Source organism: Leptodactylus fuscus, chromosome 10 (genome assembly GCF_031893055.1).
Source record: "Leptodactylus fuscus isolate aLepFus1 chromosome 10, aLepFus1.hap2, whole genome shotgun sequence".
In the NCBI taxonomy this organism is placed as follows: domain Eukaryota; kingdom Metazoa; phylum Chordata; class Amphibia; order Anura; family Leptodactylidae; genus Leptodactylus; species Leptodactylus fuscus.
Window position 1 is genome coordinate 58,516,955 of NC_134274.1, and position 15,088 is coordinate 58,532,042.

Consider the following 15,088-nt stretch of genomic DNA (forward strand, 5'->3'; position numbering starts at 1 on the left):
GGGAAAACCTAGCTGTAAGTGTTCCTTTACCCTATACCACCACAACTGGGAAAATTAAAGAGAACCTTTCACCATCCCCACCAACTCCAGTTCTTAGCATCGGTTAATAGGCTCCACTGATTCTAGCACAGTTGGAATTTTTCTATCCCCCCACTTTTCCAGAGCAATCAGTGCAGTTAGTTTTGGTGTCTTATATGCTACATACTGTTAGGTGGGCAGTGTCAGGTAGGAGAAAGCAAGAGGGGTGCGATTCAGATCTCTAATCAGAGGTGGACAGTGTCAGAGCTAAGAATCACACCTGACATTGCCCATCTAAATAGCAGCAAAACTAACAGCACTTATTACTCAGAAAGAGTGAGGGCTAGAGAAAAAATTCCAACCGTTCAAGAATCAGTGGAGCAATGCCTATTTAATGATGCAAAAAGAAAGACTTGTCGGACTGTCAGTATTACAAAGTGCACATTTAAAATAATAGGTTGTTCACAGAATGCAGGACAGAACATGTGTTTCAGACGTAGACATGTTCTGCTTAAGTGCCCTATTCTCACAAATAGAAGAATCTTAGAAATTCCGATTAAGATATATAGTATGAATATAGTTAAACTGGACAACCACTTTGAAGGGCTTCTCGACGTCTGCTCAGTAAGACGCTAATAGAGTGGATGCAAAAGAATACTCTCAATATATATATATATATATATATATATATATATATATATATATATATATATATATAGCAAGCTGATATTCCTTAAAGTAAACCATACAGTGGCTACTCATAGTTGTCTTTTATTGAAATTTATATACGCAATGGTTGACCAAAGAATGTTACAAGTTTTTGTTCTCTTTATCTATTAAAGTGACCCTTCTTCAATTTAATAAACCTGTAAACCATAAACCTCAATATACCACGCAATCCACAGAAATATTGCAGCAGAGAATTCTGGGAGTTATTGATAAGCAGGTTCCTCAGGAGATTTGGACACGTCCAGCTGCTGTGTAGTAACCGGATCCATCTACAGAGAACCTCTGGGAAAGATGAACGGTGTCCAGGCTGATTTCTCCAAAATAGAACTTGTCAAAGAGCTGCAAATACAAAATGGCTCAGATCAATAATTGTTGCCGATGTAACAGAGAAAAAAGCTCCACATTTCTTTTTATGTTCTTATGTTTCATATGATGCTTTTCTGACAAATCTGCTTTCCAGGCCATAGTGTTGTTGTAGATACCCAGGATTCGCCATGAAGACTCCCCAGGGGGCTTATTTTTTTGTCTGCACTGATTGAAAATTCACTTACATCAGGAATCAAACATGTGAAAACCATCCGAATACCCTACGATGCCTTCACTGAGTGGGAGTCCTGGAGTAGGTTTAGCTAAGATGTCGGTTTTCTCAGCACAGCATGTAGTTCTCCGCGCACGCCGATAACTTGGGGAATAATATTCCTATGGGAAAATTTAGTTTCTTTAAATACTAATTGGCTATTTGCATATTAATCGCTTTGGTGCTTTCGGCTTTAATTCTGAGATGGATGAATTAGGATAAGATACTTATTATTAATGTTAGCATAGATGAACTGCATGCTGATATGGACTAAGTCCAAGCTCATCCAACTAGCCTTAGGGACTTTGCTTTTTATGCAGCAACTGGAAAGTTTCACGCTTCCAATCTATAGCAGAATAGCACACAATTCATTACTGGAACTAGATCTTTGCCTTTCGTCTGTCTCAACACTGGGCTTCATCATTTTTGCCCTATGCCTATCTTTACGTGGAGTCTGCAGCTGAGTCAGCCGTAGTGTCCGTGGCTCGAGACTCCCTACTCATTAGGCCCATTCATTGGGGCCTTATCAGGAGCAGAATGCTGCGACGAGATGCCAATGTCCTGCATTGGTATCCAGTTGCGGCTAGCTGCTTGGAAAAGTCACACGGCGGAAAAGGTTTCCACCGTGTGATCTTACCCTAACAAAAGCTATGAGTGGTATTGCAGCTCAGTCCCACTGACCTAAACAGGGCTGAGCTGCAATTACATTCACAGGCCATTAAAAGGTGTGACATGGATGGAAGTGGCCGATATCTAATGAATTCTATATGTTTCATTATGATCTACCTACAGTGGGCCATTCACCAACCCCAGCTCATTGCATCCTTCAATAGGGTCTGTTCCATTGTTCCAGGCTAATCATTTTTTGTCTAAGGAAAGGTGTGTGTGTGGGGGGGGGGGGCTAAAGAAAAAATTCCAACTGTGCCAGAATCATTGGTACAGCAGCTTTAGAAGGCAGCAAAGAGTTGGTAAATTGGTGAAAGGTCCTATTTAGGTAGCCCCTTATGAAACATGATAAATATACATACAGCCATTACATGAATTTACCATACATTGGCTTCTTTCATCCATGTTGGTGGAGGTGGGGAAAGGTCCTCTTTAAAACACAAAGCAATAGAACAAGAATGGAGTTGCCCTAAGGTGGTGGCCTGACACAAACATGATGTCTAACATGGGTATGTTTTACATGTAATGTGATTTGTATCGTATTGTGTATATTGCTCTTTGTAAACCATTTAGGATCTGTGATGGGGGATACAGAAATACAGATTGCAAAATCCTGCTAGAACGTATGGAAGGTTGTCAGCGGAAGGAATTTCATAAACGTTCTAGTGGTTGGGTCTGTGCACTAATGGTATCTTTTCTTCTACCTAGTATTCTACCTCTATCTCAGGGAACAGACACCATTTTCTTAATGGTCTTTTACTATAGGTAGATTTTCTACCTGTATTGAGCACTGATCAATGATACAGCAAATGAAATGGTGCTTGTTTATCATCCATTTACATATGGCAGTCATGTTATGTGAATCTGATGGTTCGTCTTATCCAGGTTGTATTTGTCAGTAGCACATCCTCTGTTTACAAGCCGGGATGTGCTGCCAACAAATGATTATCTTTATGCCCACATAAAAGATGTGATCAACGACAAATGGTTGCGTGTCATCTGATCGCTATGAAAGGCAATGATTGGGAACAAAAGCGGATATGATCATCAGCCCATGTAAAAGGGCCTTTGGGGCACTGTCCTTATGTTGAACTTTTAATGGACGTAGCGTAGTCTTCGATTATAGCCTTGGAAATACTGTGATTATTGAGAACAGCATGAACTTACTAATATTAGGGGATGATATTCTGGCTAAAGTGTGATTTATCAAGTACCAGCCGACCACCACAAGACCAGCTACTCTTGCCCCAGATGGCTACACATCCCGATTGCCAATTCAAATGAATGGTCAACCATGGAATACATGATTGTGCCGAGTCTGCCACAGTTGGAGGTGCTCATAGAGAAGCAAGTCTACCGCCTGGTGCACTCATATTCCCTACTAGTAAGTATGGGAAGGGGTTGTTGACTTAGTAAGACAGTAATGTTAGCTCTACAATGGTTCTTTTACTATATGATTATGGTAATTCAGACATCGACTTGCATTTACAATAAAACCAAAAGATACAGAGATGAAGAAGCATATAATTATGAGATGGCCGTATCTGAAAAGCTGCAAAGTACCGTAGGTTTTAGAGGAGGAAAATAGGGAAAAAAAATTTTGAAGCAAAAACTGGTAAAATATTTAATATATGGGAGTTGTAGTTTTGCAACAGCTGCAAGGCCACATTGACAGGTGACCCTGCAGCTGTACGGGGATGCATAGAGCGTTTTTTTTGCGGGGCCAGCTGTAATTTTTAGTTATACCATTTTGGGGGATATCTATTGCTTAGATCACCTTGTATTGAAAAAAAAACAGGAGGTGATTTAGAACTTTTATTTATTTCATATTTTTAAAGCTTTTTTTTTTTTTTTACTATTTTATTCCCCCCCGGGGGCTTGAACCTGCGGTCACTTGATCGCAAGTCCCATAGACGGCAATACAACTGTATTGCCGTCTATGGGACATTCTGTCTATTAGTATTACGGCTGGTCATAGAGACCAGCCGCAATACTAATATAGCCGTGACAGGCCGGGGAGCCTCATTAGGCTCCCGGCTGTCACCCGAACAGGTCGGCTCCTGCGATATCGCTGCGCAGGAGCCGGCCTGCAACTTTACAGGTACAGGGCCGGTGGGGACCGGCCCCGGGGGAGAAGGGGCCACCGATACTGACCCGGCATCCGCTGTACTAGAGAGGCGGATGCCGGGGAAGGATAGACGCCGGGGCCTGAGACATCGCTACGATCCTCTGCCCTGCATGAAGCCAGTGGCGGGGGCACGGAGGAGCGGAATAGCATCGCCCCTGCTGCTGCTGGCTTCATGCAGGGCAGAGGAGCGCAGCGATGTCTCAGGCCCCGGCGTCTATCACTTGCCGGCTTCCGCCTCTCTATTACAGCGGATGCCAGGCGCCACCTTCAGACTATAAGACGCACCCTTCTTTTCCCCAAAAATTTTGGGGAAAAAAAGTGCGTCTTATAGTCCGAAAAATACGGTAGATGGTTGGCTGCAATTCAATTCTTAGCTGCAGACTAAAAACAAAACTGCTTCTGTAGATACAATTTACTATCACGCGCAAACACAGTATATTCCAGGGTCTCGGACTCTATAAGAACTGCAGGAATCAAATGTAAATTTAGAAGTTTTCCATGTCATACTATTAAAAACACTGATATATCAGGCAGCAAGTGAACAGTTCTTGAAGTTGGTGAGTTGGAAGCAGGAAAATAAGAGGGCCTAAGGGTATGTTCACATGGCACAAACCTTTTCCGCTGTGTGAACAGTCCGAAGGTCATCCTGCTCCTGTGTATGATGGACCTACACTGGAGTGTGTCTCGTGCCATAGACGCTGTGGCTGAGTCAGCTGCAGGATCGGCAGCAAGAAGGGTCATCCCGTTTCTTTTTTCCGCTTCTAGCTAGCGGAAAAAATTGAGCGGTTCCCACTGAAGTCAATGGGAAACATTTTTGGCAGCAGATTTTGAGGCAGATTCTGCGTCAAAATACGCTGCCAAAAGACCCTAACTGCGCCAGATTTTCTATTATGTCGCTTGCACTTATCGAATAATCGCGTTTCCAATGCCAGTATAGAAGTTGTCTATTTTGCAGTGTAATTTTGCAACCACAAAATGGCCTATTACTTTTGCACTGTACACTTAGTTTTATACAAGCCTCATTTTTGGATGTATTTTAGGAACTGGCGAGTGCTGCATTTCTGTATTACTATAGGCGCACACTAGGGTTATGACTTTCGTTAACAATGGAGCAATGATGGATCTGTTTTTGGATAGACAGATGACTCCTGAAAAACTCCATTGACTTATAATGCTATGTGACAATGTGAACAAAGCCGTATGTAGTTAAACCTTTATATGACCCGATAACAATATCAAGTGTATTATATATACAATTTGGAAATATACCTTAATTCTAATAGATTAGAATAAGACAAAAAAAAATTGCACTTTTTCAAAGTATATCTCTTATATACCACAAGAACATGAAAAGCCCGTCTCCCACCCAACTTCAATTTTAAATCCAATAATTTCCACATGACTATATGAACGCACACATAAGTATTTACTATTAATAAAAAAATTTCTCTAACTATATTTTAGCTATAATTTACTGCTATTATTGTATAACAAAATCTATTATTACGGTTGTTGTCTTTCTGCGGCTCCATTTGATATGGCTCCTATAGCTGGCTTTTGTGCCTATTTAATGCTTTAAGCATTTCAGGATATTTTTCTCTTTCACGTATGTGGTAGCTTGAATACAAATGATATGTTTTGACTATTGTGTTTTCAGATCCATCCTGCTGTTGCTTTTGACAAAACGTAAAATCACGACATGAAGGAAATACAAAGCTTTTCCTGCAGAGTCTGATTAAGATACGCTTTAAACTGTGCGAGGCTTGCTTCCATACTGTATAGTTAAACCAAAAGGTAATGGAGAGATGTGCATTGTTTTCCGCATAAAGCAGTGGACGCCATACAGCAAAACGCACTTGAGCCCACTCAAAGCACTTCCTGTTCCAAATGCCTTCTGCCAGGATAACAGCCCCATGACTACACATGTATTATTTCATACTAATATTCTTATCACTTACATCATACTGTATTATCAATGTAAGAAGAATTAGACAATAATGCAACAAATGTTGAAAAATAAAAATAAATAAAATAACTTAATCCCAAATCTCTGTAGCTGCCCCTGTGGTACCGGATTTTTCCTTCTGCAGTGATGGAGTGCTGCACTGGGCCAGTATTGCCATAGAAGCCATAGTGGCTGCCACAGAGCCCGTGACATTAGGGGGCCCGGTGGGCACCTGCTGCTTTTTTTTCCCTCATACTAGGATGTTGACAGCTTGAGTAACCCCAGCAGGTAATGGACCTTATTTACTTAATGATTCCCATTTCTGCTCACAGCCACCTCTGCTTCTGCCCTCCAGGGGGCCACGTGTGCATCATATTACATCGCTGGGGACTCCTGGAGGGCAGAAGGGGAAGTGGAGGTGGCTGTGAGCAAGTGCAGGGATTGGTAAGTAAGGCGGTAGGCCTGCTTCAAGAGTATTGTTGAGAAAACCCCAACAAATACTGCTATTATACTGTATAATGATCGGAGGCCCAGGGATGGTGAGAAAACATAAAAATCAGTGTTACTCACTTCTACATCCTCTGTAATGGCATCACAGACGTTACATAGTTCAGGCTGGCATTGCAACACATAATGATGCCTGGGTGACCCACATCTATGACGTTATTGTAGAAGGTTGAAAGCAGCAGGGAGTCATGGTGGAGCCTAGGAGAGGGTTTAAAAAGACCCCCAAGTATAATAATAGCTTGTGGGTGGTGTACCCCCAAAATTTCAGGCTCTGCTGAACCTGAAATTTTTGCAATATTTGCAATGAGCACAATACCATATGAAGAGGCCACTATAGGACATGATACTTTGTGTGTGTGTTGGGGAGGGGGGGGGGGGCGTTGTGGGATATTATACTGTGTGCAGAGGGCTGCTGTGGGACATCATATTGTGCGCAGGAGCCACTATGGGATATCATACTGTGTGCAGGGGCCACTGTGGGTCATTATACTGTGTGCAGGGGCCATTATGGGACATAATACTGTGTGCAGGGGCCGCTATGGGATATAATACTGTGTACAGGGGCCACTGTGGGTCATTATACTGTGTGCAGGGGCCATTATGGGACATAATACTGTGTGCAGGGGCCGCTATGTGATATAATATTTTGTAAATGGGGAATTAGACTGAGTGGGGGCCAGAAAAGACGGTGCTATGCCATGGGGGCCCCCCCAAGTCTAAAGTTTGATATGGAGCCCATATCACATCATCACTGCAGGGACAATTGGGGCAGCCTCAATTAAACTACAGGGGATATAAAGGGTCTGTGTTTTTTTTTTTTTTAATATTTATATTCTATCCTGAAGACCTATCCAAAGTCAGTCAGAAGCAGTAAAGAACCTGAATTCAGTGCACTTTCCTGTTACGCGCCCCGTACAGAGCTATCTGTGCTGTTACCAATAGCTCTTCATTGTCAGAAGGGTGTTCCTGACAGTATTGTGTGTATTGAAAAACTGTGAGGGGGTGTTCCTTACCGCCCAGTGATGACGTTGAACGATGAGGAACACCTCCCTCCTCCTGACAGTATTCATCCATACACTAGTACTGGGTGGGTCTCTCACCGCTCAGTGTCATGGCTGGGTACTAAGGAACGCCCCTTTGACAGGATAGCACTACGGACAGACTGTCAGGAGGGACATTCCCAGTTAGACTGTCAGGAACGCCCTTCTGAGAGTGAAGAGCTATTGGTAACAGCACCGATAGCTCTTCACCTGGGAAACTTAATGGGAAAGCCGAAAGTGCGCTGAATTCAGTGCACTGTCAGCTTTCTAGTGGTATATAAAACCGCATGTGCCCAAGGACATGAAAGGTCCTCTTTAATTGTGCAAACTTAATGGTATGTGTACAGTGCTGCAGAATATGTCCACAGTATACAGTATAAGTAACAAAATTAAATAGATAACACATAGGATGAGTAATGGAGACTTAATAGGTGAAAAACACATTCCCTGCAAATCATACTGTCTCTATAAGGAAATGATTAGTGATTGACAAGATGGATGGATATAGTCCAAGAGTGAACATGCCAATGGGAAGCCAAATGTGGCTTTATTAAAACCTGGGGAGGCTAGAGAGGAGTGTGTCATTGCTTGACATTTAGAGAATGTACTATTCAGAAAGCAAAAAAAAATCTCTCCTTGAGTGCTCCCTCAAGAAATAGCTTAAGCTGTTAGTTCTCATTAATGGACTATCTAGTGCTCCTGGTGGTCTAGGCTGACAATGAAATGCTCATCAAGGCATATTATATCTCATAAAAAGCAAATGCACCAACAGTATAAGTTGCTATAGGCCGCATGTGATTTACTATATTACTGCAGCCGCTAGATCTATCAAACATTATTTCACTTAATCCCATTGATAGCATCCTGCACAGTAAAGGGCTTATTGTAGTTTTCTCAAAATACATCATACATTATATCAGATTTTTTTTTTACCATTTTCCCCACAAATTGAAACAAAGGAAATTGCACATAAAAACACTGTTATTTTATTACCTTTAAAGGGATCCTATCATTAAAACTCAATTTTTTCTGCCTACCACGTAGGAATAGCCTTAAGAAAGGCTATTGTTCTCCTACCTTTAGATGTCTTCTCCGTGCCACTGTTCGGTATATAATCTGGTTTTCGTTGGTATGCAAATAAGTTCTCTTGCAGCACTGGGGGCGGGCCCTATCGCTCAAACGGCACTGGGGGCATCCCCAATGCTGTGAGAGAACCCTCCAGCGCCACCTCCATCTTCTTTAGGAACGTCCTCTTCACGTGTCTTCTTCCGGCGCAGGCTTCAAACTTCTAGGCCTCGGGCAAAGCTGACTGCGCATGCCCGCCGGCCGCAAGAGAATGGCTGCTTACAATACTATGTAAGCGGCCATTTGAGTGCTGTTTGAGCGCTGGGGCCCGACCCCAGTGCTGCGAGAGAACATTTGCATACCGACGAAAAACGGGATTTATACCGAACGGTGGCGTGGAGAAGACATCTCAAGGTAGGTGAAGAATAGCCTTTCTAGCATTCACACTGAGTAAACGCTAGCTTATTTTGTAGAGTAAAATTACACTTGTAAATTTTGCTATCCCGTTGACTTCAATGACATTTTACAGGCGTATTTTTACAGGCGTATTTCTTACAGGCGTATTTTTACAGGCGTATTTCTTACAGGCGTATTTTTTACAGGCATATTTTTACACTTGTAAAAAAAATATCATTGAAGTCAATGGGATAGCAAAATTTACAAGTGTAATTTTACTCTACAAAATAAGCTAGCGTTTACTCAGTGTGAATGCATTGTGTTTTAATGATAGGATCCCTTTAAAGGGGTTTTCCCATCTCCCTGTTTCACCAGCTTTGTCTGCTGTCTCCTCTTCTCACTTCCTGTATTCCACCCCTCCCAGCTTCCTGAACAGGACACTATGAAGTATCATAATACAGATGATTACTAGAAATCTAATATAAATGCAGATCAAATAATATGCACATGTTTGTAGAGAACGTACTCGGTGTTATCTATATGCTTACATAGAGAGAGAACAGACAGGGCTTTATCAGCAAACTGCAATTAGCTGAACTGATTGTCCACTAGGCAGAGCTGTAGATAACAATGAGAGCATTGAGTGATGTCATATGTCCTATCACACAGGTCCGGCGCATGGAAACAATGTCAGGAATAAGTTCACATAGCAGGCAAACAAAGCAGCGTTTCTAAAGCAATATATTTAAGAAAAGTCTTCAATTTACCTAAGCTACCAGTATAGATAGGAGCCTTAGGATAGGACTACCCCTTTAAGAAGAAGTAACACTATATATATATATGTCTATTTTAATATTTATATTTTTCGGTTTTAGCACATTTCATGCTGTATCTGTAGCCTTCAATTATATAGGGGGTGATGGGTGGAGGTTAGCTGCCAATGTGCATAGTGACTACAGGACAAACCTGTCTCTCTCTGACCATGGAGAACATAAACAGAAAAGTAGTGTCCTGTACAAATGTGAGTAAAAGGGCATTGGTTGCAATAAAATGTTTCTATTCCACTCCAACATTAGTCTTTTACAAGATTAAGTTCCTGAACCATGTTCTGTCCATGAAAAAGTCGGCATGTATCTTTTTTAATAGATTGGACTTAAGCGGACCCAAATTATCTCAATGAGTAAATCGGAATGTGAAAACAAAATATCCTACATGGATGCATTAAATACATGGCACATATGACCTATAAAAGATGGGACCAGTCCTCAATATCAATACAAAAATAAAGGCGGTGGCAATACTAAACAAAAATAGAAAATCTTTATTTTTTCAACATTATAAAACATGCAACTTATGAGAAAGACCCAGCTAGGTCAGTGGTTGAAATGTTGTATATTTTATTGTATTTTTTTTTTCTTGGATGCTGTTGCCACCATCACTATTTTTGTACAGTCTAGGTAGGTTTTTCTCTTTTTTTTTCCTCATTTTTCTATTCTGTATTTCTTTTCTGTATCTCCCTGCCACATCTCCATTGATTCTTATAGAGAAGAGTCCCCTGAGTCGTGTGACTTGGAGTCCATCTCAAAATAGACATAGCACAGTGAACATCATTTTGGCAATAATCTAAGAAACCAATAGCATACAGTCAGGGACAATGAGATGCAATATTTTTCAATATCAATGGCATATGTGATAAATGCTTCAAGCTGGAATACCTCTTTAAGACATTTACATTTCTCTTTCTAAGGTGCACAGTCATGTAAAATCGTAACATGTATGGAGAGATGTGAGACTATGAGCTAGACAATGCACAGAAAGACCACGTAATCTTCTAGGACATGCCAGCAGATCCCATAATGAATCTTCAACATCAAATATATACAAGATTTTGTCTAAAAACATGAATCTGTCATTAAAGGATTGGGATCTGCATAGCACGTGCCCACTGATGCATGGCAGAAACTGGAATAATAGACTTCTGTATCCTTCCATTTGATTCTGGAAGTGTGGCTGAATTATGTATAATGCTGCCCTAGTAATCCAAATGAAACTGCATTTATTGTAACCTTTGATAGAGCGGTATCTCTTGTTCTTTCTGTGAAGTGAAATCTGAGACTAAACATAGAGCGTAATGAGAATGATCATTGGCGTAGTATTTAGCGGGTTGCATATTCTTAAGGGAGCACATTATCATCTTGCTTGAGATGGGGCCTGGATTATCCTTAGCCTGAAGTGTTTTTTTTTTTTTTTCAGCCATGAAAAGTGTCAGCTGCTGCGTGGCTTCCTTCTTGTGTTAGCTGACAATTCACTCAAGTGAGAAATTGTGATGCCTAGCAATAAAATAGTGCAAGATGCATAATTCATAAGTCATTGCTCATGCCATTTAGACTGCCTTGCCTGCCTGACAACAAAGGGTTCTGGGTATCCTGAAATATGCCACAATTCATCCCTCTGGCTGTGCGTTTGAGATCTTCTGAATACTTTGCTGGCAATGTATAGCGAGACAAAAATAAACATTGAAATTGTCATTCTGGTTGTAGAACCACAGCTCTAGTAATAAAACATATCTTCATCGCAATAATATCCCTATTAAAAACTTCAAAAATAGTAAATGGCCGCACACGAGCAACCAACCAGTCCCAGGGAATTCCACATAGACCAATTAATTCTTCTCTAGCTAGCGCCAATTATTTTTAGAAGAATAAAAGGCCAAGCTGTCTGAGATTCACTCATTTATAGATGAAGCAAAACAAATCCACTATCCAACATACTCCATGCTCAAAAACTTACAGGATGGAATAACTAGTTTAACAAATCACTATCATGAATGATGGATATACTGTAGATTTATCAGCTGCAACTCCAAACTGTGCAACACACAGGAAGTGACATCATTGGACAGGAATACAATGATGTCACTCCCGAAGACTGAGGTCATGCACTGAATGGAAAACTGGGTATTACTTCATATTACTTTATTACAGAGACCATATGATGTATTACTTTGCCACCACCGTTCTCAGGGTACCACTGGTGACAATGATAATAGAATCCGCACACAATTTAGTAGCCAAGTATTTTACATGGTACTAGAAAAGCTGGCACCGCCCAAAATAATATCTGGACTCAATTTTGCCTTGCACTGGCGGTCACCTTTAAAGCCCCATTCAAATGAATGGGTTTTAAATCTAACCACTGGAAAGCAGTTCCCTTTCCAGTTTCCCCAATGTTTAGGACGGAAACCCCGGGGTGGACAGCGGCAGTAGTGTAAACCCAGCGTAAGAGAAAAACTATAAAAGGATAATTATCTAGTGAAGGGCAATCTAGTCATTAAGCAGAGTACATAATAACACCATACAATGCAAAAGTGGCAGGGCCATGGGGCCAGCGAGCTCCATATTATCAATACTCAGGCAGGGCAGCACAACAGAGGAGGGTTTATGTCCACAATAGATTGCTCTTTTCCTGTGTAAGAGATCTTCTTAGCTGCATCATGCCTGCAAATATTTTCAGTTCAGTGTTTCTGGATCTCCAACATTATGATCACTTGGGCTTTTCTCAGCTGTTTGTTTGCCATTGTACAGTTACTGCTGGCAGATTTACATGAAAATAAACCAGTAGTAGTTAGGAAGCGGGCAGACTGCTCCTTATTGTACATGACCCCTGCCTCAAAGACAAATGTAAAGTGTGCTGCAGCCATAATGTGGATATTAGCGGCAGAAAAACTGATGGGATACCACAGATGAAGGCTTATACAGTCATAGATCAGACTGCCCATCAAAACCTCCCATGTATTTCAACTTTTCAAGAAAACTCAGGTACCTTTTAAAATTGAACTGAGCTGTCGTAGCCCATACAGCCCCTGGACAACAGTGGTGGTGTTTATGGGTAAAAAATCAGAACCGGTTTCTAAGTGCAGACAAGCCTTTACATGTCATCCGTTGGAGAATTAATTTGTTCGCAGAATACATGATTGAAGAGGACACTTACTACAGGAAAATCGCCACTTACAAATGTGACAGGTTTTTAACATGCCCTACATTCTAGAGAGACATTTAAGGGTCTTGTTATTCTTCTTTTATCTTTCATTTCTACTTCCTCTAGTTTTATTCCTTACAATTTCCTTCTTTGCTTCCCTTGACAGTTCATTTAATATTTCTCTGGATCTCCATCATAACAGAGCTAGAGCACAGAAAACAGAAAAATAGTACTTCAAGCTAGCAAAAAAGTAGACAAAGCCAAATTTATTGCTTACAAAAAAGTTGTGTCCAAACAAAGTCTTGGCTGACAAGTACATTGCAGGCATAAATCTAAAGCCTCTACCTTCTATCGGACTCATCAAAATGGAGCTGTAGAAAGCTAGAACTGAGCAGGACTCGGAGCACAACAATTGCGTTTAAAAAATAAAGAAATATTTTTCATCCAAAACTTTGAAAAATTTCCAAGAATTAGTAAATCATAAGATTGACAGCCAAAATTTGTGAATATTTTATTCTTTTGTTTCCTGTACTATTAGTTGTGGCAAAGGACGTCTTTGACAGCTTAGAATATGACTAAGTAAAAAGTAGCAGTACTCACTTATCCCTCACCAATTATATTCTGTTGTTTCCCAGGTCTCCCACTGGTCTGTACCTCCTAGCCCCTCTTGGCACACAGGAAATCCCATACCAGTGATCGGCTAAGTGTTAATATTATGTGTGTCAAGGTGGAAGTAGAGATTGGCAAGTTCACTTGATATGTAATTGTGCTCCCTGGTAAAGAATAGTGCCCCCTTTACAGGTAACTGCATACTGATAGGTAATAGCACATACCTGTTGGAAACATACAATAGTTTCTATTCGTTGGATCTGATAAAGGGGTACACTCTAAGTGGTGTGTAAAAAAACCCTGAAACGCATTATCCTATTTAAATAAAATCCCTCAATGACCTAACACTTACATCCTCTATCATCAGAACCTCCCACGCTCGTATACAAGACTTCTCCCGAGTTGCACCACTTCTCTGGAATGCTCTACCCCGGACAATCAGATTAACTCCCAATTTCTACAGCTTCAAGCGCTAACTAAAGACACATCTTTTCAGACAGGCCTATCACAATTCCTAATGTCAACCCTTCCGTACTATAATTAGAATCCCCAAAATCTAACCCTCCTCTGTCCCCGCTCCCACATTACCCCGCATGATATGATGCCATTTCAGGCTAACTGTATATGTTCAAGCACCATCCACATCTTAAAGGACACGACTGGTGACGGCTCAAAATTTATGTTTGTGTAATGACAGTAACCTCTATTACAAAATTGTCTGAATACAGTATAAGCAATGCCGCCCCTGCTACCTCTTGTGTCACCCCCTCTACCTCATAGATTGTAAGCTCTTGCGAGCAGGGCCCTCAGTCCCATTGTGTGAAATGGCTTTCTTTGTAATATCTGTCTGTATTTTAACCCTACAAATTGTACAGTGCTGAGGAATATGTTAACGTTATATAAATAAAATTTATTATTATATTATTTTTATTAAAATCCCACGTCGTCTCAAGCTCTATGGATATATTGAGTCTTGCATTCCCAAGGGGAAGCACGCATCCTGGTGTTTGTGGGAATATCCTTTCCCCAAGTTTTCCATTTGTGACTCAATAAAATTGATACTTACCTTTCCTCGACCCCAAGATGACAATTGGAGTGTGGAAGGCCTCTTCTAGCCTGTGATGTCTGCATGGCCCAGTGGCCACCAGTGCTGGGACACAAATATCCTGGGTTCTTTACTACAAATCTGCAAGAATTAAGTGAACGGAGACCATGTTTTCTGCCATGCCCTAAGCACACACATACAGCTGACGCCACGTAGACCTACACGGTTGATGGCCCTAAACAAATGCCCAATTTTCCTCCTCTAAAATAGCCATGTGTTTAAGGAATTAAATGCAATGTAACCAACCCTTTAAACTTTTAAAGAGAACTATATTTGCTTTATATAAAGAAACTCATTAAAAACATGTATTTAGTTCCAAGTCTGA

General features: G+C 41.0%; 1 protein-coding gene across 1 annotated transcript in view; it reads right to left on the bottom strand.

Moving 5' to 3' along the window:
- Window positions 1-791: 791 nt before the first annotated feature.
- The window catches only part of ASCC1 (activating signal cointegrator 1 complex subunit 1), a 208,193-nt gene continuing 193,896 nt past the window's right edge, over window positions 792-15,088 (bottom strand). The window contains exon 10 of the mRNA XM_075258243.1: window positions 792-1,086. Coding sequence (XP_075114344.1) covers window positions 970-1,086 — 117 coding nt within the window. The 3' untranslated portion in view covers window positions 792-969. The remainder of the gene's footprint in view (window positions 1,087-15,088) is intronic.